We start from the raw sequence: 25,474 nt of genomic DNA, 5'->3' as shown, positions 1-25,474 counted from the left end.
TAAGGGTTGGTACACAGTTCTGAAGGGAAAAAATATGGATGCTAAGTCATTCATGAAAAGAAAACGATAAATAATTAGAAATCAAAACCTAAATTTTATTAGAAATTAAAACCCTACATAAACACAAGCATAGTCTAGTCCAGCTAAATCACAAGCATGACTAATATTAGCAGCCGTAGGATGATAAAAACAAACAATGAAACTACTGCCTAGTTAAAATGAAATACAGTAGAATGATGCAGAAAGCATGCTAAGTATGAGCACTAGAGAGGCAGATAATGAGTATGTTCCGGCATGTGGAGCAGTGACGGGTGCTGGAACTACGTTGATGGAACTTGTTGGTGACTGGCTCGGTTCTGGAGATTGACTCTTTGGTGATGATTTTGGAGTTGGATGAACTGCAACGAAAATTTGTTACTGAGGTATGAGATTTATCCTTTGGAGCAATGATCAAGTCTTATAACTTTGATACATATGCAATAATAAAATAAAGAGGAAGAAATAACGAGAATACATAAATCTAAAATCAATTCAGTTCGCACAGTTCTATTTTCTTGTTCACATCTATCATTCATCTCTCATCATTTTTGTTTTCAATATTAAAAACAAAACAGAAACTTCACTGTACTGTGGAAATTTTCAGGTCGACGGGCCGAGGGCCCACTCCAACAACACCGATACTGTCCCCACTTAACCACCTGCACAATCCTCAGGTGTGGGGTTTTATCACAAAAGGCCTCGGTGTTAATTAGAGAGGGGTATTTCTATTTAAAGCACTCTTCTCTTCTCCCTCTGTCCGATGTGGGACTGGGGGTTCCAACACTCCCCCGCACGTGAGACCCCACTTATGGGTCACACGTGAATTTCCACACATCGGCAACCACGTGGAGCCATGTCGGGACTCACCCAATCACGCGGGGCCAATGGGGACCACCCAAACACGTGGCATCTTTGGCCTACGTGGACAATCACGCGGGGCCAATGGGGACCCACCCAATCACGTGGCAGTACGGGCCCGTCCCCTGGCTCTGATACCATGTGGAAATTTTCAGGTCGACGGGCCGAGGGCTCACTCCAACAACACCGATACTGTCCCCACTTAACCACCTGCACAATCCTCAGGTGTGGGGTTTTATCATAAAAGGCCTCGGTGTTAATTAGAGAGGGGTATTTCTATTTAAAGCACTCTTCTCTTCTCCCTCTGTCCGATGTGGGACTGGGGGTTCCAACATGTACTACATAATAATACAAATGTAACGATATTAGGGTACAAATTTTTTTCCTAAACGTTAATCACCATTTTGTTAGTCGATATTTACCCGTTGAAGGGTCATTCAAGGGTTCATTTCATCAAGTATAGGATTATCTTTTTTTTTTTTTTTTTAAATGGAAAAAGGCGAAACTAAAACATGCAGTAAACAATTATAACACACCATGAGGACTTGCACCAGGAGGCAATGGGACTGCAAAACAAAAGAGGAAATCATTTTTTATGAGCATTATACATCAACATATTCTTATTTCGTCGAAAAGAAATTAATAGTGTGCAATACTGGTGAGAGTTGAGATTACTCACGGTTACATTCACTAAGAAAAGAAGGTGCAGAGATTTCACAAGCAGAAGGCAATGTCATAGCCTTTGTCATATTTATAGGAATACCCATATCAGTGCTACTTTCTATGGCTTCACATATGCAGTCATCACTGGCTTTTAGGACCATCTCCAACCCAGAACAACACGAACCTTCCGGCTTTGTGTTTGTGTCCCCATCGCTTAAAAAGGGAATGCAATCGGCCATTCCGTATAGCACATCGTTACAATTATCTGAGCTTGGTGAGCCTACTGTTGTTGGTACGTCCAGCGAGCTTGGTTCCGGTGATGGTGCATACGACAGTGGATCAACAACATGGATTCGTGCACAATTTGCCAACATAACACAAGTGGTCAAAATGAATGAAACATAGATCAATCTCTCCATTCTTTTCTCCGGAAGAATTGAGAGCCTAGCTTCAACAATTGCACAAGTTTACCATTGGTTGTTGTTTTTTTTAGTTCTATATAAACTTATAGCGGTAAGAGTTGGTTCGAATTGAAATTCCTAAAATCTCTCTATCCAGTTTGAACAAAGTTCGAATTTCACTAGAATTGGAAGATTAGTTATAACTTACAATAATCTTATTGTTACGCGTATCTTCTATATGTCTCCAATTTTTAAAAGGGGCAGTTTGATCCAGGTCCAAAGAATTCACTAGTTTTTAGATTGGGTCCAATTTTATTTTATTTTTTATTACACCTATTTTGCCCCTTGAAAATAAAAAATATTTAAATTCTTTATTTTTGAATTTAAAATTTTAAAATTTTGAAACTTCAAATACCTTTATCTACCCGTTTCTAATTAAAAAAAAATTTAAAAACACATTACAACCAATCTTATAAGTTTATGAAAAATTAAAAGAAACGTTGTCGGGGTACATAAAAAATTTGTGATGTAGGTAGATAATATTAATTAATCTATGATATAGGTAGACTATGAATAAAAACCTATCGTATAGATAGATAACACAAAATAATATGTGATATATAGATAGACTAATGAGCAAAAACATATCGTATAGGTAGATAACACAATTAATTTGAGATAGAAAAATTTGTGATATATAGGTAGATAAAATAAAATTAATCTATAAAACGGGTAGAATAAACTAAATATACAAATAGATTCATTACAAAAATATATAATACAGGTAGGTAAACAAAGCAATGCATTTCCTATAAAGGTTGAAAACAAAAATATGTATAATCCAAGTTCAAACTAAAAATTAGGAAGAAATTAATAGTGCACGCATGAAACTCATATTTTCATGGCAATATTCCCAATCAAAACGACCCAACTAGTGCTATTGTGGGAGGACCTGGTGGGGATGACAAGTAGGAAGATGCAAGATTTGATGCTACAAAACCAAAACCAACCACGTACATCAACCCACCTTTTGTTGGTGTATTGGCATACTTCAAAGCTCTATACCACAGAAAAAAAAAATTAGAAATTGTGACCTTGTATTTCAAAAAGGAGGAAGAAATCATAAGAGCGTAAAAGAAGAAGAATGACCGAGAAGGAAGGGGATCGAAGAACACAGCACAAATTGTATACGGGAGTTATGGAAGAAGGTATATAATTTAAAACTAATTCTACAAGTAGGGGATTATTTAAAGATAAATAATTAATTATACTACTTTATACCTATAAAGCAGATATATTCTACTTACTCTATAGAAAGACAAAATTATTTTCTACGTCTACCTATGTATTAGGTATATAAACAAAATAAATAAAGTGCATTTGCTATAACGTTTTTACTTATAAAAAGAAAAGTTCATATAAACAAACAAACAACTAAGAAAGAAATCAATAGTGAGAGCCTACAATTATATAGACACATCAACACCCACGGTTATGGTTTAGAAGGCTTTCTTCCTAGCCCTGTGGTTAAATGTTCCAGCATGAACACACACGGTTATTGTGACATCCCACATCGCCCAGAAGAGTGATCCTTATATGTATATTCTCATCTCTACCTAGCGCGAGGCCTTTTGGGAGCTCACTGACTTCGGGTTCCATGGGAACTCCGAAGTTAAGCGAGTAGCGCGCGAGAGCACTCCCATGATGGGTGACCCATCGGGAAGTTCTCGTGTGAGTTCCCAGAAACAAAACTGTGAGAGTGTGTTGGGGGCCCAAAGCGGACAATATGGTACTACGATAAAGTTTGGCCCGAGAAGTGGTCCCGCCCAGGTCAGGATATGACAATTGGTATCAGAGCCTAACCCTGGTCGCGAGTGTGCCGACGAGGGCGTCGGACCCCTAAGGGGGGTGGATTGTGACATCCCACATCGCCCAGGGGAGTGATCTTTATATGTATATTCCTATCTTTACCTAGCGTGAGGCCTTTTGGGAGCTCACTGGCTTCGGGTTCCATGGGAACTCCGAAGTTAAGCGAGTAGCGCGCGAGAGCACCCCATGATGGGTGACCCATCGGGAAGTTCTCGTGTGAGTTCCCAGAAACAAAACCATGAGGGTGTGCTGGGGGCCCAAAGCGGACAATATTGTGCTACGGTGGAGTCTGGCCCAGGAAGTGGTCCCGCCTAGGTCGGGATGTGACAGTTATGGGTTCCAAGGAGGAAGAAGATCACCACGCATAAAAAATAATACTGTTTGTAGGGGAGTTATGAGGAAGAAGAGATAATATTATTTCAAACTAATCCTACAATTATGGGATTACTTTAATGATAAATAATCAAGTATAATTAATTTTATAATACAAGTAAATCTAGAATTAAAAGATAATGTTAATAGAGGGTAATTTGGACAAAAAATGATAATAAAATGACGTGGACAATGAGTCACTAGACTTAAACCAATAATTAAATAAAATTGGACTATATCTAGTAATTGCTTACAAATTTAAACTTATTTCAAGTTTCTCCTTTTTAAAATACAATTATTTTCTAGTTGATATGTTCTCACATGAATATATTTTGAAATTTCCGAAACTCCCTTACATGCACGCCGGGGTCCGTTGTGATAATGCTAATCTCAATTGTAAAAATCCTAACCCAACCCAACTATACAGAATGAAAAAATAAAAAAAAATAAAAAAGAACCCCACCCAATATACAGAAAAAGAGAAGAATAAAATAAAAACATACAGCAGTCTAGCTACCCAACACACATGTTGCTCTGTTTTGTTTGGGCTTTTAGCATTAAGCTCATCTCTTTGAATGGCATGGACTCGGGAGAGCTGGAGTTTGTAATCCATGGAAAATACGAGGACAAGTTAAGGGTTTTGAGTTGTAATGTCCATGTGCTCTTCAAAAATTGAATGTCCTAGACTTGAGTTAGTTTCTTATAAAGTTTTAATCCCGCTATAATACCATATGTTAGTAAAATCTGTCACTTAATACTACGATCTAGTGATAGTCCTTTTCAATTGTAAGTGAGAAGTTTTAAGTTTGATTCTCGCCAAGGCAAATTGGAACCACATTTATTGCTAACCCATCGTGAGGCCAAACCCACTCTCTTAATGTAGATAATATCGTTTGTTCAAATAAAAAAAAGTAAAATAAAACCCACAGTAGTTCTATATTTATTTATTTAATTAATTAATTCTAAAAGGATATGAATAGTTGTATTTCAACATGAAAGGTTATAACTTCCCCTGAAGAATACAACTTCTCCAGAAAGGTTATTTCCATCTCTATATATTTGTCAAATCTCTTTCTATCAGATTCATTCAATTCCATTCCCACTCTCTGTTCATATCCTTCACACCATATTGTGATCAATAGTCTAAACAACATCCGTTTCTGATCTTGTGAACTACCCAATTTCTATCATTGGCCTCAAAGCCAGGTTTTCATGAATCAAAACAATTTGCCCAGTTTTCATTAGAGGACATCTTGAACTACATTTGAGACTTCCTCTTCGTCAAGTAACGAATCCAACAACGTTCTTACTAAGTTTCAACTCGAGAAGAAATTAGGGAAGAGGACGTTGGTGGATAAGGAAAATATTCAACTGATTTTGATGGAAAGTTCAGAATCGACATCTGAGCATTTTCTTGCAGAACGTAAAACCCACAAAGATACCCAAATGTTCAAACATTATAGCCTGTCTAAAATCCCATCCTACAATCTGTTTGAACCCAGGCCCAGATTAACCCAACAATTCGAACTATATTCACACCATTTCATTTGGTAAAGAACAAAACTCCATCTGCCATTGAACCATTTCAGCATTCAAATTCACTAAGTTCACTCCCCGACTATAATTACCATTATCAGAATTTGAACGAATCACGTCCAAAAGGTTTATTCAGTCATATTAGAACCTCAGAAAACCCATTGCAGTGGGCATCGTTGGCTGCAAAAACCAAACTTGCATAGAAACCCAAAGACCTGCAGCATCCCATTGAACCTATATTTTCTGAAATTTGATCACAAAACCCAATAGTCTTACTTGCACTATCGTGATTGATTCGTAGTCATTTGCTGATTACTGCAAATCCGAGATTGAACTCGCGATTTTCGTGCCTTACTCCGCCATGGTCTCGCATTTCGCCGTGGACTCACTATAGCACCTTACTGACCTAGAGCAGGCAATAGCATGTTCGTGTTCATCTAATTGTGGTCTCGTCTTCTCATGGTAATACACAACATCAATCGCATCAATTTCCTCCAAGATGAATTGTTTCCACCGTTCGTGATTACCCACTGGGTTGCGGGATGAATTTTCTTTAGAATAGGGAATGATCGCATCTTTTTCAGAAGGAGATAAGTGATTCACAAAGTCGAAATCAAGGAAGGAACTCCTCCATTTTTCAAGATTCCTTGGTCCAAAGAAATAGGGGATTTTCTTTTAGTATTGAGCACTATGATAATGCACGTGAAGGACCAGGAGACAATAATAAATTATTGTCCATCAGAAAGTCAAATTCGTAGGTCCTTTGAGGTGGGCTCATCTTCAAGTAGGCCCAAATTGAGAAGCCACCTACAACCTTTTCCTACAACCTTGGTAGCTCCTTTCAATTCAAACTCAGTCACAAAGATCAAAAGTGGAAGCAAGGGTTTACTTTTCATAATTCTAGAGTCAAAGTGCTTAATTATTTGGACCAATATAACACCCGTTACAGTTTTATATATCCTAATTTAGCACAAAGAGAAATTTCAACTGCAAGAAATTTAAGGGGACCAAGACCACTGAGAAATGAAAGAGAATCTAGTAGACGAGAAGTGACTGCTTTTGTGCACGAAAATAGAGGAAAAATTGATCATGCCTAGCCAAGTAGACAAGCAAGACATCCATGAGCCTTCTATCGATGTGATCGGCTGAACAAGTACTCGTCTTTCACTGATTGGACAAAGCCTTTGTGAGTGTGTGAGGTATCTGCTACTAAAAATAAATAAGTTTCTATCTTTTGTTTTTTTTTTCTAGTCTTTAATTTATTAAGAACATTTAGTATTTGTGGCTTGTAATAATTAAAAGTACACTAGTAGTATTTGTATTTGTATTTACGTTTGTATTAAGTATTGTGTTTGTTTTGTAATTTTCTGAGATATGGCAACTAAATCTTCCAAATCCAAAGTTTTTTTAAAAAGAGGTTGAACAATGTTAATTATCGAATATGGAAGAGAATGACCACTTATCTTTTAATCCATGACAAGACTTTATACACTATCAAAGATGAAAGGCTCCTTGGGCCCTCTCGAGTTTATAATAAATGGGTGGAAGATAATGAGTTGGCTAAGGCCACAATTCTAAATTACATGGAAAATAAATTAATACCTCTATATGAAGAATATGATTTGGCCAAAGAAATCATGGATGTACTTGAAAAGAAGTATGGCCCCAAATCTCAAATATACATTCAGTTATTGCTTGAGAAATACAACGGGACAAAAATGGAGGAAACTGATTCTATGGTCGATCATATTACTAAAATGGAGGTAATGGCAAAAGACTTAGCCAATGCTGGTCATCCAGTTTTCGATAAAATGCAAGCATGAGTAAAAATGGAATGTTGCCTCAAGTAAATGCACATGATTTTGATACATGTGAATAATGTATTAAAGGAAAAATGACTAGAAAATCATTTTCTCAGCATTGGACTTCTACAAATTTACTTAAGATAGTGCATACAGATTTATATGGACCAATGAGAACTAAAACCCATAGAGGAATGAAATATTTTGTGACTTTCATCGATGATTATTCCAGTTATGGACATGTCTACTTCTTGCAGCATAAAAATGAAGCCTAGGACAAATTTAAAGAGTTCAAGGCAGAAGTAGAGAACCAATTGGGAAGATCCATAAAGACCCTTAATAGTGATAAAGGTGGAGAATTTGAAGCCTTCGATGATTTCTGCAAAGAGAATGGGATAAGCATAATTATACTATGCCTTATACACCGCAACAAAATGGAATCACAGAAAGAAGAAATCGAACTCTTGGATACGATGTGATCTATGATGTCTTATGCTGACTTACCTCTATATTTTTGGGGTGAAGCTTTGTTTACTGCAGCATATATATTGAATAGAGTTCATACAAAGGCAAAGCCATTGACTCCATATGAATTATGGCATGGGCGAAAACCTGATTTATCAAACTTAAAATTTTGGGGTTTTAAGGAGCATGTCCTCATTCCAAAGCCATTTAGAGATAAATTACAAGCAAACACTTTGGAATGTAAATTCATAGGGTATCTTGATAATGGTGTCGGATATAAGTTTTATCATCTTGAGAAAGGATTAATTGAAAGTAGAGATGCTAATTTTATTGAAACTACTAATTTGGTTCATCCAATGTAAGAATTGGAATCTTTGAAAGAAGAAAATTCCCCTACGGAAGATCAAGATTTCCATCTTGATTTAGGCTTGTCTCATGTTCATGACATTGACAATGATCAAGTGGGAGACATAGACATGGGTGATCATAACAATTTTGATCATCACACACACATGGATGGTAATCATGATATTATCACGGAAGATGTAAATAGTGGGAGAAATGATAAAATCAGTGGGAGTAAAAGAAAAAGGGAACCATCTTGAGGAGGTAGATAGTTTAGTGGGAGATCTAAACCCAAGGAATTATAAAGAAGCAATTGATAGTTTTTGAGTTTCAACAATAGCAACAAGCCATGAATGAAGAACTAGATTCCATAAAGAAAAATGAAGTATGGGAATTGGTTGATCTACTTGATGGAAGAAAGCTCATTGGTTGTAAGTGGGTACTTCGTAAGCACTGTTCTAAAAATCCCCGCCTAGGTGCTAAACGGCTGGCCACTGCCCCGATTAATGCCTAGACGTTTGAAAATTAAGAAAGGACACCTAGTCCTGATGAGGCACCCACCTAGACCGCCTAGGCACTCGCTTAGCCCGCCCAGACCTGCTTAGACACCGCTTAGGTTGCAACTCACTTAGATAGAAAATAGATGACTTTCATTTTGTATTTTATTTGTTTTCAATAAATTGTAAGAGACTTGCTAAATTGTTAAATGCACACATATTATATGCTTGTTCCCATGTTTTCATTATGTTCCAATACTTCATAATATATATGTCATTCTATTTTGTAGTTTATGATGAAAAAATATATATATTTTAAGTATAAACGGACACTTATTTATACAAAATATAATAGATTTACTTAAATCCATCTAGACCCCGCCTAGCTGCTTAAGTGCTAGGCCCCAGTCTGCCGCTCGACTAGCGCCTAACATTTTTTAGAACCTTATTCGTAAGAAGTACAAATCAGATGTTACCTTGGATAAGTTTAAGGCTTGACTTGTAGTTAAGGTTTATACTCAGAAACCTGGTATAGATTTTATGGACACTTATTCTCTAGTTGCGAAGTTTACATCCATTTGGATTCTTATGGAAATTGTTGCTAGAATGGATTTAGAACTTCATCAGTTAGATGTCAAAACAGCATTCTTAAATGGAGATTTGAAGGAAGACATCTATATGATTCCATCCAAAGGATATCATATCAAAGGACATGAAAACAAAGTCTACAAATTAAGAAAGTCGTTGTATGGCTTTAAACAAGCATCAAGACAATGGTATTTAAAATTCCACCAAGCCATTATGGAAATGGGCTATAAAATAAATCCATTAGATCATTGTGTTTACTCTTCAGAGTGCCAAGATAATTTCTGTATGTTGTCATTATATGTAGATGACATCTTACTTGCAGGTAACTCCATAGATATGATTAAAAAGACTAAGTCATATCTAGGATCCAAATTTGAAATGAAAGATATAGGAGAAGTACTTTATGTTCTAAGAATTAAAATTACTAGGGATAGAAATGCTAGAACGCTCTATTTGGATCACCAAAATTATCTAGATAAAATATTTAAAAGATTTAATATGCAAGATTGCAAGCCAGTTAGTACACATGTTTGTAAAGGAATGATGTTTTCCAAAAATATGTGTCCAGAACATAAGCAAGACATCATTGATATGCAAAATGTTCCTTATGCCCAAGCAGTTGGAAGTTTGATGTATGCTATGACCAGCACAAAACCTGACATATGTCATGCAGTTGGATTGGTAAGTAGATATCAATCCAACCTTGGAAAGTAACATTGGATGGTAGTAAAGATAATTATTAGATATCTAAACGGCACTCAAGGTATGAAACTTTGTTTCGGATTAAATGATCTGGATTTAGTTTGTTATTGCGATGCAGATTTCTCATGCGACTTGGATGACAAAAAGTCAAAAAGTGGTAGCATTGTCTTGTTTGGTGGAATAGCTGTTTCTTGGTTAAGTAAGAAACAGGACTGTGTTGCAAAGTCTACCATGGAAGCAGAATATATATTTTGTAGCACAGTAGTAAGTATTATAGTATAGGCTAAACGCTTTATTGATAAACTAAATATAGGTATACCTAAAGAGCCCGTTAATGTGTTTTGTGATAATATGTCCGCCATCTTTCTAATAAAAAGTGGAGCAAATAGTTCTAAAGGAAAACACATTGATATTAAATATCACTATATACAATATATAGTGGAGGAGGAAGAGGTAAAGGTCGACTACATACCCTCCAAAGTGATGGTGGCCGATTCAATGACCAAGGGATTGTCTGTAGAAAAATTCAAGGAGCATGTGACTATAATGGGTTTGCAAAACATCTAGATGTGTTGTAGTGTGAGACGTGTGGCGGGGATCGTTGTATGGTGTTAGGGACGCCTAAAACATAGACAAGTAGATGCGACTCTATCTGGTTCTTTAGTACTTGATCGATTAAAGATAGAGGGCACTAGCAAGGTAACCATGTTATAATAAATTGTCTTGAAAGTAAAATCCGTTATAAGCTTCAAGAAATAATTTATATAACACTGTGGCGTATATTGCGATACCAAGTCGCTATTTGTAGCTGGGTACAAAATGTTTTTCCTAGTTACTTAGGTATGATGACATTTTACTAAAGAGTAAAATGATATCAGATAAAGTGGAATAATGCACACCAGGTAAAGAAGCTACATCAGATATGTAGCTTCTTTACCTGTTTATGCCATCATAATCAAGTGGGAGATGTTGGAATATGATTATGATAACATGGTTTTCACAATATGTGTAATCATAAGTGAAGGTACACCATAACATTGGTGTACTAATATACATATGATTGTAGTGAAATAAGTTAATTAATTAATGAAGGAAATAATATAATTATTTATTTAATTAATTAATTCTAAAAGGATATGAATAGTTGTATTTCAAAATACAACTCTTCCAGAAAGGTTATTTCCATCCCTATATATTTGTCAAATCCCCTTCTGTCAGATTCATTCAATTCCATTCTCACTCTATGTTCATATCCTTCACACCATATTGTGATCGATAGTCTAAACAACATCTGTTTCCGATCCTGTGAACTATCCAATTTCTATCATGTTGATCTTATAGGACCAATAACTGCAGCTCATCTGCATTTCATGTGGCTGATTTTTCTCTATGAAGCATGGGGCCTTAACATAAACTTCATGAACATATTATTATGTGGTTGGGACACCAAATTATTGCTTGGACCAAGCACAAAGCCAATAATTCCCTAACCACCCTTTGTCCCCAACCCTACTTCCAAATCTAATGACTTTCTTCACCTCCACTCGTATTCCATGGCCAACCAGAAACAAAAGTTCTCTACTGAAGTGTTGTCACCACCTCTTGAAATATGGCTACACCCATCACTCCATCAGTTGTTTACAGAGATTAAATTATTACTTAATCTATATTACTAATCTTTTACAGATCTTGGTGTTTGCACTCATTTTTGTTCAATTCCCCATTATTTGATATATACATCAGTAATACATATAAATGATAGTGATAACTTCAAACTAAGACAACATATCAGCCAATCCTGTGGGAAATGGTCTCCATGCAAAATATATTTTCTGGCTATTAATGAGGGAAAACTATAGACTAAAGTTTAAGGTAAAACATTTGTATAGGTAATCTCAGGATGTTTTTGCATGTTTGAATTTAAACTTTGAAGACTGGGATCAATTTTTTAGACTACATTTGCAAATCATTTGATGTGTCACCAATATGAAATAAACACGTTAATCAACAATGAGATAATAATTCAGTCATCAACAACCATGTCATATAGTTTACAAAATATAATTTAAACAGATGATCTTTCTAGGTATTACTGTGTAAAAATATTTGAAATATAATAATGATTTGGGTCAATTTTTATGTAAAGAACTGATAATTGGAAGCTGGTGATTCCTCCCTTTAAAACTGATAATTATGTAAAGAACGCGCCCAAAGAAAGAAATTGATTCATCCCTACAAAATAGTGGGGATTCAAAACTGAGAATTGGAAGCTGGTGAGAGAACTCTTCGAATTCAGAAGTCTATGCATGGCCCCATGGGTAGTTGGTGTCCAAAAAATAGGCCACACCTAAACAGGTAGGAAAGCCCAAAACCAAAAATATACCAATAGAAAACAGTGGTTGATGTTGAGCATCGACCAACTCTTGCAACTGCGGTGCTTCAATGTAAAGCTATTAATGGTTGTTTATGACTCGCAAAGGGCCAATGAGTACTATGCCCTAACAGGTGTGATTTTCATAATCATTCTTGGAGCAATAACGAAAAATCATTTGGGTGGAAAATTTACATTCATCTTGTTTCTAACAATCATCAAAGATTGGACCTTGAAGAAAAAACACTCAACAAAGGATATTAACAGAGAAAAAAAAACTCAGCAAAGGATCGGGATTTAGAAACTTTGGTTGCTTGTACTAAAACTCAGCAAAGGATATTGTGGTAGACTATGGGTTGTTTGGGAGCCTAGGAATCCAAGCCCATAACTTTTTTATTCCATGTGGGTAAGTTTGAGAGAGAACTAACCTAGTTTCTTCCTTTCCCTAGCAAGCTAACCAACTTATTTAGGAAGAAACCAAGCCCTGAGCCTTAGAGTCACATGAAAGCCCAACAAACCGTGCATTTAATGAAGAAAGAATCAGACTTTCCATTTTGAGCTCACGTAGAAGACCAACGCATGAAAGCCAAGAGATGCGTTACCAAAAGTAACGCCTGTGGAAAACTAACCTGGGAAAGTAGCGCCTCGGGAATGAGGCGTAGTGTAGTCTTCACGTGAGTGGCTGTGTTTGGCTGTCTTACACCAAAATGGAATGTTATAGTTAGGTCAGGAGAATGGGGAGAGAAAACCAAGCCATAATTAAAGATTCCTTAGGAAACCTAGAAGGAAATCATTTACCTACAAAAGAGGTATTAGAATCCATTAAAAAAGGGGGGGGGGGTCACGACACCATAACAGATGAGGGGTTCAAAAGTTAGGGAGAGAAACGCAAAACCATCTTTCTGTAATCTTAGACTTCTTTCCCAAATTTCTTTCAATCCTTTCAATTAGGGAAAACCTCTTTAGAACCCAGGAAGCCCAGATTATCCAGCCTAGAACACTAGGCAACCATGCCAACTATTTCTCTCTCTCATCCCAAACTAATGAACTTCGAACTTTTACACCATGCCTCACTTGTGCAAGGCATTATTTGTTTAATATTGCTATCTTCAAGTTATTGGTCCAATCGGGATATTTCCTAAGACATGCTAATTCTTTCGAGATATTCCGAGACTTGGTATGAAACTGAACCAAGGGAGACAAGATGACGTTCTCAAAGTCCAAATCCGTCTTGACCTAAAAGTCCCCACCAATTTCAAATTAGATAACTTTGGCTTATAAACCTACATGCTATGTTTAAGAATTTCAAACTTACCCGAGACTATATCAGATAAAATAGGGTAAATTACATAAAACTACCTCAACTATTGGGTCAGTCACAATTTCATGCCCCATCTTTAAAAAAAATTCAATGTCATACCTCATCTTACGATTTGTTACAATTTCATACCTTCCATCAGTTTGTCTGTCAATTCTTCTGTTAAATAGTGACGTGGCTTAAGACGGGACTCACTCTCTATTAACAAAATTAATAAAATTGAAAAAATTGAAAAAAAAATTAATTTAATATTTTTTTTCATGGGGGACCCACCCCTTATCCCCCACTTCTCTCACCCGAGCAGTGGCAAAGCTATGTGAAGGCAAGGAGTGGCGATCGCCTCTTCTTTCGTCGGAAAACATGCCTAGGAGCGCTAGTTTAGCCCCTCTGCTCTCGTTGAAGATGAAGGCTCGGTGAGGATGGATCTTCTTTTCTCCATGTTTATAGGGTTAGGCATGGAATTTATGAAAGAGTGTTGGGAATGAAATTGGGGTGGGGACGACGGAGAAAGGGATAGGAGTAGGATCCACGGGGGAGGGGATGTGGTTACGATCGGCGGAGGAGGGGTTTGTAGGATGAGATTGATGGAAAGAGGTAAGGAGACGGGTCTTGGATAAAAGGACGAATATGGGTTTAAGATGAAAGTGGGGTGTTTGGTTAACAAGACAACAAAAGCCAGGGGAGAGTTTAAGTGACAGGATGTTTTAATATTACTAAGCCATGTCATTGGGTCAGTGTTTTGAGTATTGAACAATCAGTTCAGTACCCAAGTATTGTCCCTTTGTTTTTTTTTTCCTCTTCTAACCCCACCTTTTTTTTGTGGTTTGTTAACCCAATTCTCGCTTTTCTTTCTTTCTTTTTTTTTTTTTTTCTTTATTCTTGTATGTATTTTTTTCCCTTCTATTTAAGACCTCAGCGTATTTATCTTAAGCTCTCACCTTATCTATAAATGTTGTATTAATTTTAAAAAAATAATGTAAATATCGTTTAATGCTTAGTTCACAATAAAAGAAATTCATTTAAATCCATTTAGGGGGCGTTTGTTGCGCCGGACTATCTCGGACTGGATTAGCTTCAAGGACTAAACTGGACTGGCTTAGACTAGACTAAACTGGACTAACTTAGTGAAGCGTTCGGTGCAGTATTGAACTAAGAAGCTGGATAATAACAAATTCTAATATTATTTTATTTAATAAATAAATTATTAATATTTTATTATGATCTTATCTTTTTCTTCATCTTTTCCTACCATTTCCGTCCCACTCTTTTCCTCTTCTCTCATCGTCCCACCCTCTCCCTCTTTTTTTCCTCTCAGACCTCTCAATTCATGTCTCTTTCTCATTCCTGGTCAAACTCCTTATTGATTCCAGTCTCTATTTCTCTGTCCTCCCTCCCTCTCTAGCTATGCGTTGTTCGAACGGAACCTCACGGCTCCAATTTTCCCGACGAGTTGCAGGTTTCCCGATGTGTTTTTTGGCCAACCCTCATTAAATTGGATGAAGTTAGCACCGCCAAAAAAATCTTCACCATCCCTGGACCGAGATCTTAGCTTTGCATGCTCGAATTTGTCATGGATTTGAAGAAGCCCAAACAGACCGAGACTTCCAGGCCATTTTCCGGCCACATTCGACCACATTTTGGCCTCGATTCAAGTAAAATCGTAATCTTGTCACTCCCAGCTTCAATTTGGTATATTTTATATGAAAGTTGGTTGTGAAATGGATCTGAAAGAGAGTCGGGAAGTTGATGATTGATCTAGGTGACCGGCGATGACGAGGAGTCTGTCGGGAGTGGTCGTTGAGCATGACAAGGACGAGAAATAGAGGATAGTCCTAGCTAGTCCCATGGTTATTGGGGGGTCTCACTAAGACCTCTTAGTGAAGGGTTTTGTACATGCTAGTCCTCTTTAGTCTCATTAATGTTAGTCCCAGCATCGAACAAACATAGTATTGGACTAATAGCTAGTCCAGTCCAGTCCAGTCCGAGTTAGTGAGGGCAAACAAACGCCCCCTTAGGCTCTTGCCTAAATCTTGCCTAGGCACCTGATTACTAGGCCACAGTCCACTGCCTGACTAGCCCCCTAACGTTTTTTTAGAATCTAATCCTTACCAATTTAAGCCTCTTACATGGATTTGATCTTACCGCTTACAACCACTTTGGTAGATAGACTGTTTTCTGTTATGAATATTGATTCAAAACTTTGCACTCTCAAATGTGAAAGCAACCGTTTCGATTGAACCTTGCACTCTTTTGAATTTCGCCCCTCCCCTCGGCAAATCCTGGCTTCAAACTACACCCGAGACCTCCATCTCTATCTTCTTCTTTCTCCACCCGAGACCTGCATCACCATCTCCTTCTTTCTTCACCATTTCCTCTCCCTCCCCCTCCACCTTTAAATCTCCCCCTTCCAATCCTTAATAGTTCTAGATCATCAACAAAATAATTTACAAAACCAATTACACAACCAAATCATCAAATTTATGTTTCCTAAATCTTGACACACGGCATGGCGTCGATTGACGCCTTCGACATCTGTGGTTGACCGTCCTTACCACCTAGCCCCTACAGTAGCGAGTCCAGGTCCGAATATCTTTCGTTCACCACCACGCGTTGGTGGGGACGATTCCTTCCCGTTAGGTTCGCCTTTCTGGGTTTTCTCCATTTGGGTTTCAAGTCGGATGTCGCGCCGAAGTGGCTGCACCTAAGATTAAAGGCATGAGCATAAAGAGCTCTCGATCTTGACCCTTCCTCATGATCCAGTCGAAAAGGGAAGCTAATTCAGATGGTGGTTGTATGTGATGGGTGGTGGTGGTGGAGAAAGAAAGAGATGGTGATGCAGGTCTCGGGTGGAGAAAGAAGAAGATGAAGATAGAGGTCTCGGGTGGGAGAAAGGGGGATAAGGGGTGGGTTCCCATGAAAAAATAAATAAATTATTTTATTTTTTAAGTTTTTAATATTTTATTAATTTTTTAATAGAGAATGACCTTGTTTAAAGCCACGTCACTATTTAACGGAAGAATTGACAGACAAACTGACGGAATGTATGAAATTGTAACACATCGTAAGATGAGGTATGATATTGAAATTTTTAAAAGATGAGGTATAAAACTGTGACTGACCCAATAGTTGAGATAATTTTATGTAATTTATCCAATAAAATATTATGAGATTTCAAAAGTTAGATTTTAGGGTTCACTCTATTCGAGAAAGTTATAAAAGAGGTTGGAAAAACTCGTGTATGTGTAGTATTATTACTTGACATCTCTTTGGCAATGACTCGATTAATGGTCAAGAAACAAGTTAGCAAGGAATCTTTGAGTCAGCGACACCACACACCTGAATGTTTGTAATTGAAAACTTCGATTGATCAAACACATTATTGAAGTATACATTGATGTAAATTATGTCGAATTATTAATTACTTAGATGGAGACACATGCCCACTTGCACAAATGACCTTAAATTATTTTGCTTGAACGTTGGACTGCGATATGTTTGATGCAAGATATTCAGAGCCAAGTTACTTATTCACTAAACTTGTTCCAAAAGTATATAGTTTCTTTGTAAGAACTGCACTTGATGGAGCATTAAAGCGTGCATATGGTTTCCTGTTTATCGGGGAAGAGGAATGTGCAATTTGTTAGCATGTTGGTATTTGAAAGCAATGAAATATATGGAAAAGGATCATCGACGGATCCTTTTCTTAGGGATTCTAGGGATCCCGTGATCGTGGCCGTTCATTGTAATTTGTATGGTCAGTTTTCGTTATGTATTATTTATATTTAATTTTAAATTTCAAATGATTTCTGACCGCACTATGTATGAAGAACGACTACGATCACAGGATTCTCAGGATCCTCAGGAAAATGATCCTCGCCGGATCATTTTCCGAAATATATATACTTGACAATACTCCATTCTCTTAAAAACATACATGTACTTGCAGTAAAAATATCATCATTGTAACTTCAATTTGTTAAAAAAAAAAAAAAAAAAAAAAAAAAAAAAAAATTAAAATTAAAATTAAAATTAAACTCTGATCTAGGTCTAAAAATTTGAGCTTTTATTAAATTAACTTCAATTTTCAATTTTTTATTTATTTTTACTTAATTAATTAAATTTCTTAACTTATGCATCTTTACTCTATTTTTAAAACTTTTTAATTTAAATATAAAAATCTAATCCCTTTTGTGCTAAAAGTTAAAAAAAAAATTATATGGCATCATATATGATACTTACACCATAGGTTTTGTAAAATACATTTAACTTGTGATGGAATAATGGAGGTACAATATACGAAAATGAATAAAATTGGATCTACCTATCGTCCATAAAATAGCTTAAAGAAAGTTCATCTTCATCCATTTATAAATTCATATTAGTATATATAATTATATATGTTGATATATAGAAGTAAACTTGAAATAAATTCAATTTTATGAGCCATAATTAAAAATAGTCCACTTTTGTGTTTTGGTTGAGATAGGTCGACGAATGACTAAGATTACATGTTAGCTTATTTCATTTTTCATACCACATATACCCCTATAAATTGTACTAAATATGTAAATACACATTATCCCTTAATTATAGGATTAATTTTTTTTATAAAATTTACTGTCATTGACTATTTGTAGCTGGACTAATCCCTTAACTATAGGATTTGAGCCAATCCCTTTTAATTACCTGAACTCTCCCGTAGGAGCACCGCCTAGGCCCACCTAATTTTCACCTAGAGACTTGTAACAATTTTGTGTACGCTTAGGGTGTGTTTGTTTGAGCGGATTAGGGGGGACTGGACTGGACTAGACTAATTATTAGTGTAGTCTCATATTTGTTTTGGACAAGGATTAGATTTAATGAGTTTAGGTAGGACTCGCTCGGATTATACACTTCGTTAGAAGGTATTAGCGAAGCCCACCAAAAACGAAGGTCTTAGCTAATCCCGTCTCTCCCCTCTCCTTCACACCTTCCCGCATCAGTCGCTACTGCAGCAGCCACTCTCTCATCGTCTTCTTCTGCTTTGCACCTTCGCCAGCTCCCATCTCCTTCCTCGTCGCACCGCCTGATAGCCATGAAGCGTGTAGATGATCAACGACGGACCTGCATCGCCCACGAGTTTGATGCTTTCTGTCGTGTCGCCAGATCAGAGTTCCAGAAGTAGATGGAAAAGAAATACACAGAGGGAGTCAAGAGTGTGATGAGGATGAAATTTGGGTTCCGCTTTCTTAATTTTGAATTCTGAATTGGGTTTTCTGCCTCCCTTTTTCTACATAATATTGGTTTGTCAAGTACTGTTTGATTTCTTGCTTTTCATTTGATGGGTTAATCGATTGGAATTCTGGATTTGTTTGCTGGATTCGTTTCTTTGATTTGGGTTTTTTTTTTTTCCTCTCTCTCTCTTTTTGGTGAATGATTTAGGTTAGTGTTCATTTGCTAGATCCGTTTCCGAGTTAATAGATTTTGATGCTTTTGATGTTGTATTGAATCTTAATTTGTTGATTAATAGCTTAAAGTTACCAACTTTATTTCTGGAATTGGTTGATTCTTAATTTATACTGAGTTAAGTTTCTTCTGGATTTGGAACTTTTTTAGTAGAATGAATTCATGGATTTTGATGATCATATGCAAATAAGCTGCATAATGTTTAAAGGGTTTATATCTGTTGTCTCATTATCCTGTTTTTTAGTCCGGTACCGCACCAAACGTTTCATTAAGCTAGTTCAGTTTAGTCTAGTCTAAGCTAGTCCAACTTAGTCCTTGAAGTTAGTCCAGTTCGAGATAGTCCGATGCAACAAAAGCACTCTTAAGCTTTAACCAGGATGCTTAACGCCTAGAAAGTTTTTTAGAACAATGATAGTACCTACACCATAAATTAGTTAAGACAATTAAATTGTGGTGTATGTTGAGAAAAAAATTGAAATTAAAACTAAGAGCACGAAGAAGGAAAATAATATTTTATTCTAAATTATTAGTGATTGGACTTAACCCAATAAGGTGGACTAAACCCAATAATGACTTAAAAAAAAGTTTCATTCCAATCTAAGAGCATCTCCAAAGGAGATAACAAAATGTCCAAATCATCAATAGTAGTAATAAAAGACAGCATTAATGTTTTCCAACCGAGAAGTCAAATCTGATGTGGTATGACATGGATTGATATCTCTCCTCCTTGCTGCCAAATTTGACAGCATCTTTAGATTTTTTAATTAATTATTAAATACTTTTTATTAGTTTTTTATTGGTTTAAACCATTATCCTTGTGTTTCTTTTCGTTTCCAATGCATATGAATTATTATTTTATGTTTAAAATTTAACATATCAGTTAGAGATCAAAAATTTAAGAAATGTCAAAGTGCCATGTAAACCTTCAAATTTAAATTTTAGGTTTAAAATTTGAATCCCCAACTGCCAAAATATCTTGTGGTAACAAAAATGTATTGCTTTATATCAAATTTACTCAAAATCAAACTAAATCCCAATATGATCCTTATTTGTCACACTATGTAGCCACAAAATTCGAAAAATCTTGTCAAAATGTATGAAATCAATCCTAAAGCTTAATCTGCACGGTTGTCCGTTAATAAAACATGCGGATACGAAACAAATTATAATATATGTTGTAGATATAAATTCCCACAATCACAATAAATATTTGAATACTTCACATATGTGATTATCAAGTGATTGCTCGTATTCAAAAGTTGTTTTTGTCGAAACTTTGTTTGTTTGTAAAATAATTTTCTAAAGCTTAAAACCAAAGTGGTAATCTCATGGGCTACTAGGCACAACTTGCCATATAAAGAAATTAAAATCCCTGTTGTTTTAAATGTTAGATTCTCTGAAAGATCATAAGGTAGCTAGATCGGCCAAAGAAGGCAGCGACAAGTTACAATGCCACTCTGTTTTTGTTAATTAACTACTTCACTTTTGTATTACAAGATTTGGCATGTGACAATGCACACAAAACCGCACATTTGGGAAGCAAATAATATAATCAAATTATCAAAGTACAGGTATGTATAGCCTGCACGTCGCACATCCTTGAGGGCCGAGCAATTGTTTTATGTGTACAAGGAAAGAGAAAGAACATTAAAAATATCTATGAAAGGCATTTGCTATTATTCGATCCCAATAATTTGTTCCCCATCTTGCCAATTTGAGGGCCATTGACCCTTTACAATAATTATACTACTTTATCTTTGCTTAACCTTGTAACCTTGTTCAGTTGTTATAGATCTTATATATCAACTCCGTTTGATTTTACCAATTGACTTAATCTCAACAGAAATAAATTAATATTCGAGGGGAACAAAATTAATAAAGCTGGTCTACAGAATGTCCTTAATATTGTTTGTACGATTTGCTTTGTTGACCAATTTGATAGGTTCGGGAAGTGAATATATGCAAGAGTGAAGAATATAGGGAACAAGGAACAATTGCAAGTATCACACCATCGATTTTAATTGCGAGTGCATCTACCTTTTTTGTGTTAGGAACTCACGTTTTGATCCATGAATAATTCGATACATATCACTTTGTAGAGTTTTACAATGTTTCCTTAAAAAGTCTTAAGTTGTGTAAATATGTATTACATAGAAAAGTGCAACTATGACACTGCCACACCATATAAACAATCAACCCATGTCATCATATTTGTTAATGTGTCTTTCATTTGAGTATAAAGGGCAACATCCTCTCTTAATTATGAGAGAAGAATGAATTAATATTTTCTCTCATAACTTACGGGGTGATGTATATGTAAGATTGATATATCTGGATATTTTGGTTAACTAGCTACATGGAGATTTAATTGTGTGAAATTATAATTTTCTTGCTTGGATTTGACATTAAAGATACTGTTGGAACACGTAGTTATTATAATTAGTGATTTCTATCCTTAATAGGTTTCCTAAATTTTTTATGTTCATTGTAATTAGGGTTGTATTCTTATACACACACACACAACACACACACACACACACACACACACATATTAATTTCCTCCTCTATGAGAAGAATACAATTCAACAAAGAATTTCAACTTGGTATCACAAGCCTAGGTTGGAAAAAAAAAACCCTTGGGTCGGATCATCAAAATTTTGTTGAGCCGTTGCTCAATCTCAGGCAGGTGTGCTCGCTTGTCACTGCCGCCACTGTCCTCATCATCGTGCTCCTGCACTAGTGGATCTTCTCTACTTCATCACCACGTGCGATGTCAAGAACATCTTTTGGAACGAGGTTGCTCCCATTTTCGTCCAATCGAGTAATTCTGAATTTAATGCTGGAATCACCCTAAATGAATCGAACCGTGATGTGTGGTCTCAAATGATGGAAATCCACATGGTTTGACATGAAAAAATATAGGGCTAGTTTGGTATTATTGTGCTTTTAAAAAAAAAAATATTTGTTTCGATTGTGCTGTGAGAATAAACAATTGTGAAGTACAGTTATTGAGTGTTTGGTAAATTTTTTTTTTAATTTTTTTTGTAAAAGTGCTTTTAATAAACCAAAAAAAAAAAGCAGTGTTTTAATGTTTAGTAAACTTTTATATAAATTGTTTTGAATATGTTAAATAACTAAAATTGATATATTATTTAATGTAATATAATAATTGTCAAAAACAATAATGTAGAGGCAAAGATTGTAATTTTGTAAAACATGTGGGGGCATACTTGGTATTTGAAAATTTCATTAAATGAGCATTGATTACTATGTTTTGAAAAGAAAAAAAAACATTTTTTTAGAAGCATGGTAGACCCTGCTTTTGCTTTTCTACTTTCATTGACAGCAATTTTTCAAAACAAAAAAAAAACAATTGTTTTTTGTTTTATCGAACACATTTAATGATCCAGATTTTTTAATAAGCCTTTTTTTTTTTTTTTAAAACACCACAATCCCAAACAAACCCAACATCCCGCCAAAGAAGATGCTACCTATGAGAAGTGTGGTATGAAGACAATTAATTAGAAAGTAAATGGATGGTTACTTATGTCTATGGCTCCGGAGATCATGAAACGTTAACTCCGATTAAAACCTACTCGTGCAATTTGGAGTGGACCAAGGCCCCGTTTGGTATTTGTTTTTTTACCAAAAACTATCTCACTTTACAGTTAAGCAGTAAAAAAATGTTTGGTAAAAGTAAAATATGCTGCTTATTTTAAAAGCAATGGCCGCTAGACAGCAGTTTTTAAAATTATCATGTAGGTTGTTTTTAAAAGCTGCTTTAATAAAAAAAACAGAATTGAGCATGTAATACGTATTTCAACTGTTGTATTACCTTCATTAATATTTTAAATATGACATTATTTGCCTTCCACACACATTTTATCCTTTAGAGAATAAATTGACCATTACAACCTACCACTACAAACACTAACATTACACTATCAATGCCATTACAACCACCATTGTTGCCACCACCATAATCATAACTGCAACCACCACCACTGCCGTCACAACCATAACCACCACTACCACCATTGTCACCACCATCATTTATGTCGCCACCACCACCACCACCACCACCACCATAACCGCCACGACTAGCACTACCACCGCCCCTAGCACCATTGTTACCTTTACACCCCAATCACCACATCCTACTATTAACACCACAACCATACCTCCACTATAACCTCAACCGCCACCAGTGCCGCCACAACCACAACTGCCACCATCGACATTACCATCGCCACTAGCACCATTGTTAGCTATACACCCCATCCACCACATCTCACTATTAACACCTCCACCATTACTGCTATCATCACCACCATTACTGCAGAAGATTTTTTTTTTTTTTTTTTTTTTTTTTAAAGCACAACAATCTCAAACTAGCCCTAAGAAAGAATTCTATGATGGAACATATGAGGTTCAAAGGTTTGCAGTGAATCAAAAGGCCTTCTCCATTAGACATAATGAATGGTCTCTTGATTTTTTCCCAACTTATTTTATTTATTTTAAAACGGTTAAAAATCATCAAAATTTGATGATCAGATCAATTTAGTGTGTAGTTTTATCCTCAATTAGTGTACATGAAAAAAAAATATCAAAATCTAAAGTGATATAGCTGTTGAATCATGAATTTTCTTTTTTAACCATCGAAGGATTTCGTGCTGTTACCTAATCCCTGAAAGTTTTCTTTTGGTGATTTTTGGAGTATATGATCTCATACTAGTGGAAGTTAGTTTCATAGTCCGCGTATCCTGTAAAAACAATAGATTCAACAAACACTTAGAGTTTATTCTATACTTCTACTAAATAGAAGATAAGATTTTGTGGTAGCCACTAGTGTAAATGTTTAAAAATGATGATTGGTTTTGTTTGTTGTATTCTTCTAGGGTTGAGGAGTGTAGTTGTAAGAAAATCATCAAAATCGGAACTAATTAAAAGAACCGTTAAATTGTGATGGTACATTTGTAACTATCGAACCTTTCATCTCTTACTATATTCACACTAGTTTGATAGCTAGATCGTTGAAATTAGTTTCGCATACTACAAAATCCATCGAAGGAATTGAATATGCAAAAATATCCTTCTACTTTGCCCAACGAAATTGTTCAATTTGCCGGACAAACTGAGAATCCTAAACCCTAAACCCTAAATCATAATATACACATTGCCAGACGAAACACTATTTTTCTGTTGGGAAAGTGAGAGGTGCATACTGTAGAGGACAAAGAGCAGCAGTGTGCATGAGGGAAGAAGAAGGGAAAAGAGAAGGAGAAAGAGAAGGTTGCACGCCTTGTTTTAATTAACTTGGTTTTGCCCAATAAAATATCGTTGAGCAAAAAATGTGTTAGAAAGTTTTTTGACAGGTCATAGTGGAACTTTACCCAACAACTATAATACTTGATGAAATCATTCGTCAGGCAACGATCCAAAAGCTGATTACGTGCCAATTTTTTACCTTGGTGCCAAAACGTTGCCTGACAAAATTAACTTTGCCCCTCAAGTATATTTTCACGTAAAGTCTATAACAAAAACCTAAATGTTGACCAGGTTTGTCCCGCAAAATTTTTTTTCGTTGAGTAAAGTGCCTTGAACTAGCAAGATTTTGTTTTATTTTTTTTTATTTGTTTTGGTCAAATGCCTTTACATGAGTTAATTTTTTCTTATAACGTACAACCTTAAACCCTTGAATCAGCCAATATACACCTGAGAGCATTGCCTCTTGTTGCAGCTGAAAATGCCAAAACTACTGATTTTCATGTAATCCATCTTTTATTAAACAAAGAAATAAGGGAGTTGGAGAACAAAAAACAGCTGTGTATGGTCCCATAGAAAATTATGTGGGTAAGTTGTTCACATCAAACATACCATTGTATTTCACTCATTCAATTTTATTCAAGAACTATTTTCTTTTCCAACGTGTTATTGATTTGAGATATTATCCTAATGACATTTTGTTGTAAGCAAACTTCTCTCGATTCTGTAACTCTTCATATTCCGCATCCATGCTGCTTCTTTGCTTGTTTTTCTGGATCAAACATTTCTGTGCTTAGCAAGAGGCAGTAGAAACCCTAAGATATCAGCCACTGTAGGGTTTGGAGATCGATCACCCAGCTCACATGGCTGATGTTGTTAGATCAGAAATCATGTGGAGCCAATAGTTAGGGCCCACGAGACAAAAGATGTGGGGACAC

The 25,474-nt window shown here is 35.9% G+C and overlaps 1 protein-coding gene across 1 annotated transcript; it reads right to left on the bottom strand.

The window, feature by feature from the left end:
* Positions 1-213: 213 nt before the first annotated feature.
* Positions 214-1,979, bottom strand: LOC137717370 (non-specific lipid transfer protein GPI-anchored 4-like). The gene is made up of 3 exons (XM_068456724.2): positions 1,577-1,979; positions 1,434-1,463; positions 214-398 (listed from the first exon to the last, which is right to left on the bottom strand). The coding sequence occupies exons 1-3, from the start codon at positions 1,977-1,979 to the stop codon at positions 214-216; spliced, it is 618 nt and encodes a 205-aa protein (XP_068312825.2).
* Positions 1,980-25,474: the final 23,495 nt, after the last annotated feature.

Source organism: Pyrus communis, chromosome 8 (genome assembly GCF_041283825.1).
Source record: "Pyrus communis isolate YQ-2024b chromosome 8, ASM4128382v1, whole genome shotgun sequence".
NCBI lineage: Eukaryota > Viridiplantae > Streptophyta > Magnoliopsida > Rosales > Rosaceae > Pyrus > Pyrus communis.
Note: the sequence above shows the minus strand (reverse complement) of the source record. Positions and strands in the feature narration are given on the sequence as shown.

Coding starts and splice junctions, on each gene's coding strand:
- LOC137717370 (XM_068456724.2), bottom strand. CDS start 1,979: ATGGAGAGATTGATCTATGTTTCATTCATTTTGACCACTTGTGTTATG. Junction 1,464..1,576: donor TTTTCTTAGTGAATGTAACC/GTGAGTAATCTC, acceptor TTTGTTTTGCAG/TCCCATTGCCTCCTGGTGCA. Junction 399..1,433: donor TCCTGGTGCAAGTCCTCATG/GTGTGTTATAAT, acceptor TTTTCGTTGCAG/TTCATCCAACTCCAAAATCA.